Source organism: Cimex lectularius, unplaced genomic scaffold (genome assembly GCF_000648675.2).
Source record: "Cimex lectularius strain Harlan isolate CLEC.00 unplaced genomic scaffold, Clec_2.1 scaffold199, whole genome shotgun sequence".
NCBI lineage: Eukaryota > Metazoa > Arthropoda > Insecta > Hemiptera > Cimicidae > Cimex > Cimex lectularius.
This window is the reverse complement of record NW_019392740.1, coordinates 705,025-709,566: the sequence shown is the minus strand read 5'-3', so window position 1 is coordinate 709,566 and position 4,542 is coordinate 705,025. Positions and strand designations below refer to the sequence as shown.

Sequence of the window (4,542 nt, the reverse complement as noted above, 5' to 3'; positions counted from 1 at the left end):
TAGGCAGTTTGCGCGCCGTGGGAGAGATTTACATCAGATTATACATCTAAGCCGTTTTTGCTCGCATGGGCGGAGTATTTTAAATAAAATATCTTAAACGGCGTGAATTTAATGCGCGCCCACGACGGGTCAGAAGACACGCCACAGTGCGATTGAGATTATAGTGAAAATCCTGTTTGAGTCGTAAATATCTCCGCGAAGATGGGATTAGCCACGCGCTAATGAATACTAACAATTCTAAAGGTGAAAATTCTATAACGAAAATGTAAACTTTTAAAAATACATCAGCAAGAGCTGTTAAGTCATGGAAAATAATAATTCCTTCCCGCAATGTCATTCAAATGACTTGTTAATTTACATAATTTTTTACTAATGAAGAAGATGAAACTGTTAGGTTCTTCCATTTAACTTTTCCTATAGATGACAGCTCAAAGACCAAGTAAATTTTCTTTAAAGTACATGCTTTTAAGTTATAAGAATCAAAGTGTTTTTTATTCTTTACTTTCTTGTCAAATAATACAAACATACCGCTCGTCCGTCAGATATCATAATATTCATTTCAGAAATAATTTTCTTGTATATTTACTACGAACTTCACGTTTTGACAACAATGCCCATCATTATCCTATTAATTTTAGGCTCCCAGTTCGCCCATACTCTGTCCATCTTCTGTCAATTTCCATTCCTTCCAATTACTTATTCCGTTTTCTACTTCAAATCCTTTACATTCTACCCACTTTGCCAAAACATCTTCGCTATTTATCACACAAAATCCCTGATTTCTAATTTGGTTTCCAGCAGCATTCATGCGAACAACTCCATAGAATGATGGACACAATTTTAAAACACGATCGCGCCAGTGTGTTTATGTTAGGAATGTATAACGAATGGTCAATAACAAAGAGATAGAGAAACGCATATCTCGGAGATTTGATCATTTGTAAGGCTTCCGAATCCAAGCTTTGCTTCCGAATCCGTCATTGGGGCGATAGTAAAGTAATCCAGGTCTTTACAGTTCACAAAGTTTATTAACTAAAATGCAGAAGGGATGTATCGAAGCCGAAGCAGACACACCCCTTCAAAGCACAATCATTCCATAAAAATCTAACATAGCTCTAGCCTATTCATCTGTACTTTTGTTACCATTGATTGATAGGCTAAGTTTTTGGAGGGTGCTGAAACTCGGCCCTTTTTTCACAAGGTTTTTGTTGGGATATATTTTCCATTATTTTCCAAACTGTATAAGACTAATGTCCAATTAATATTAATAATATTTTAACTGAAACGGATGAAGTGATAATTAATGAAGCACATGTCTATAGAACATATGTTATATATGATCTAAAAATATTTCAACATGTCGATTTGATCATAGTTCATATTTCATCACTACAATATTAATACTAAAACTAACAGAAAATTTTTAAATTAGTTAAAACAAATGTAATGAGTGAACATAAATGTTACATTGTTGTAAAGACACAGTTATCTTTTTAACACGTGTATGTTTGCCAGAAGTATGTGGCTGCAGATTATTTCAATGTTAAAGCTGTTGGATATGGCATCCGGCATAGCTGGTGGATCCATAGCGAACTACACAAGACACAATTTTATCGTATCGGCGCAGAATACAACTGGATATCACTTCTTTGCGGGAGTTATTATCTCGGTCTATCACGTCCTCAGTACCTGCTCGGATTTGGCGGAAGTGTCTGAAGCAGGAGTCATGCCTCTGGAGAATCTCGGCAATGTTCAGTTAGTAGCCGGTGAGACCATAACCAATCCGGAGCAGATAAGGTACCCCGAGAGAACGTACATCCACCCGGCGTGCAAGTTAGGACCTGAAATTATACAGTTTGACCTTGCCATGTACAAGGTTTTCGAGCCGTGGGACTTCGGAGGTCGCGTGAAGCCGGCTTGGTTGCCTAACGCTGACTGGGTAGTACTCAACAGCATCTCGAGAGAAATGACGGAGAACTCGGAAAAATGTACCATCGTCGGCTGGGGGACCGAAAATACTGATATGTTTCTGAACCTTCTCGAGGCCGATGTGGAGCTCAGCTCCTGGGCAGAATGTAAGAAGAATTACTGCAAGAGGTGCCCTAACTTTGAAGCGGCCAATCTTTGTACAAAACCGAAGAAGAAGGTATCGGTCTGCGACGGTGACCAGGGCGGACCGATCATCTGTCGCCAGGTTGTTTGGGGTGTAATATCATACCCACGTGCTGAATGCGGTGAACCCCATTATCACAGTTATGCACGCACTGGCGCCCGGACGACTAGAACTTGGATCAAAGATATCTCCGGCGTTATGAGTTTAGGTACAGCACTTGTCGGCAACCTCGTGTTCATTATCCTATGCATTTTGGCTCAATTACATGTTTACTAAAGGTCGTTTTTTGTTATTACATCATATGAGTGTTTAGTCCATATGTCGACCATTTACAATCTGCTTAGGAAAACTCAAGCTTTGTTTTTTATTTTTCATATGAATGGTTTTTCAAAGCCAAATATTATCTCTGCTATCAGAGAGAGGTTTAGCCATGTCAGGTATTTTAACTTTTTGTCGCTTTATTTCCACTTTCGATGAATTCTCTCAATTCCTTGACTTCCTGCCATTTTCTCATAGTATGTAGGTAGTGGTGGCAGCTTGAGCGTACGTTCCATTGTGGCTGTGGCTGTTGTTTTAGTATCACCAATTATGGCAAGGCACGTTATTCTTTGGAATTTTTATAGAATTTCCGCTGTCTTCTGTGTTCATTTTTGGCAACATATGAGTGATCATGGATCTGAGCAGCATTTGGGATTTAGCCACAAGTTCTTCCACATTGACTGGGCATATTCACTGTGCCTTCCACATTAACCTTTGGTCAATAACTACTCTTATGTAACTATTTGGAATAATTTAGTTTATAGTGTCGCAAAGTTAGGGCGGAATGATTTAACTTTCTTTCTGGTGAGTTTCATCTTTTTCTTCTGTACCCTCCCCTTGTAAGTATGTACATATGTATGTACGCTTTTGGAACGTTTTAATTAATCACAAAAATCGTCAAATCGTCGTAATCGTCAAAATTAGCATGCTGGGCTTCAATAATTTTTGATATTGTGAGTCTTAATGATATTAAGATAATAAAACTCTTTACAATTTACAAATTAGTCAGTTTCGTAAGCAGACAAAAATACTTTAATGTGTTGAGTAATTTGCAACAAATTATTTCAACCTTAAGTCTGTTATCTATTAACTTTTTTTATTATTTATCTATTAACTGTTTTTGAATCCTACTAGACAACCAGGCAATTTGGTAATTTAAGTAGAATTACCAAATCAGCACGTTCCCAGTATACGTTTTATCGGCTCGCTCTTCGAGAAATTACTTAAAAATTCTCATAATTCTACAGTGGTCTGAAAGGTCTGATAACCTCGTCTTTTAGGAATAAGATCCAAAAGGTCCATGTAGGATCGATATTGTATTACGCAGCTCTAATCCGGGGCTTCAAAGAATACTCATTAGAAGGAATTTAACTTGTGAGATTTCCTCCTATGGTCTGAGGGGTGATAAACTTACAGTTACCTATCGTAAGTGGTACACTATCCTCGCTGAACCTTGTCAGTCAGACGCGTTTTAGCATCTCGCCATCTTCAGTGTTTAGGAAATTTCTGTGAAGTTTTAGTTACGAGGTCGTTGATGGTTTGATGGTGTCCCCCACGGCTGCCAAGGTACACTCCAGGGTCTTTATCCACTTGGAAACCAAACAGGCACCTCTTTCACACTTCGCGCTAAACATGCACATGAAATACATCATTAAAATCACGTCTAAGCCGAACCTGCAGTGGCTGAAACAATGCTTTTATTAATAAAGCTAAAACCAGCCCAAAATATTATGAATCCAATCCAAAAGTTAGCAAAGGTAAATCGGCATATTACTTCACCACTCATTTCAGTACCATGATTCCAATTTTTTCCGTTCTGTAAACGGTTTTATTACCATGTCACTATAGAATTTCCGGTAACTGTTTTACACAACTTTTTAAGAAAAAAAAATGAAAAATTTACCTGTCTTTATTTTCTTTGCAACGCGTACGTACGCTATTCAGATTCCAAATACAACAAGAATTTGAATTTGAAGACCAATCTTGGTTTTATTAAGGTGCTGTAAACCTTTTTATTGTCTATGTTTTTTTAAAATTGTATGTTGTTGTGTCTGTAAGCCAAGTTGAAGGCAAAGTATAAAGTTGTTGAGTACTTACTCATATCATACATTTTCCATACATGGAGAATCACTTACGTTGTTCTTTAAATCAACGATTCTGTTGAATATGTGCAGTTTTACACATTTCCGTGCATTTCCACAACTGGCCAAACTGGCTGCATTTCCACATCAGGGAGGGGACGTCGCGTCGCCAGGTTGCTTCTGTCTGCCGGGGAGTCACGAACTTTGAGCAAAGAATATCAGGCACTGGTAAAGATGCTCAACTGCATTCTTAGAAAACCAAGACCATGTCTTTTGTACATTGTATTTGAACTCGAGTATATTTAAATC

General features: G+C 38.0%; 1 protein-coding gene across 1 annotated transcript; it reads left to right on the top strand.

Annotated features, from left to right (window-relative positions):
- The first annotated feature begins 1,330 nt into the window (after positions 1 to 1,330).
- Positions 1,331 to 2,394, top strand: LOC106663545 (transmembrane protease serine 9-like). The gene has a single exon (XM_014388443.1). The coding sequence runs from the start codon at positions 1,505 to 1,507 to the stop codon at positions 2,387 to 2,389; it is 885 nt and encodes a 294-aa protein (XP_014243929.1). The 5' UTR covers positions 1,331 to 1,504; the 3' UTR covers positions 2,390 to 2,394.
- The last annotated feature ends 2,148 nt before the right edge of the window (positions 2,395 to 4,542 follow it).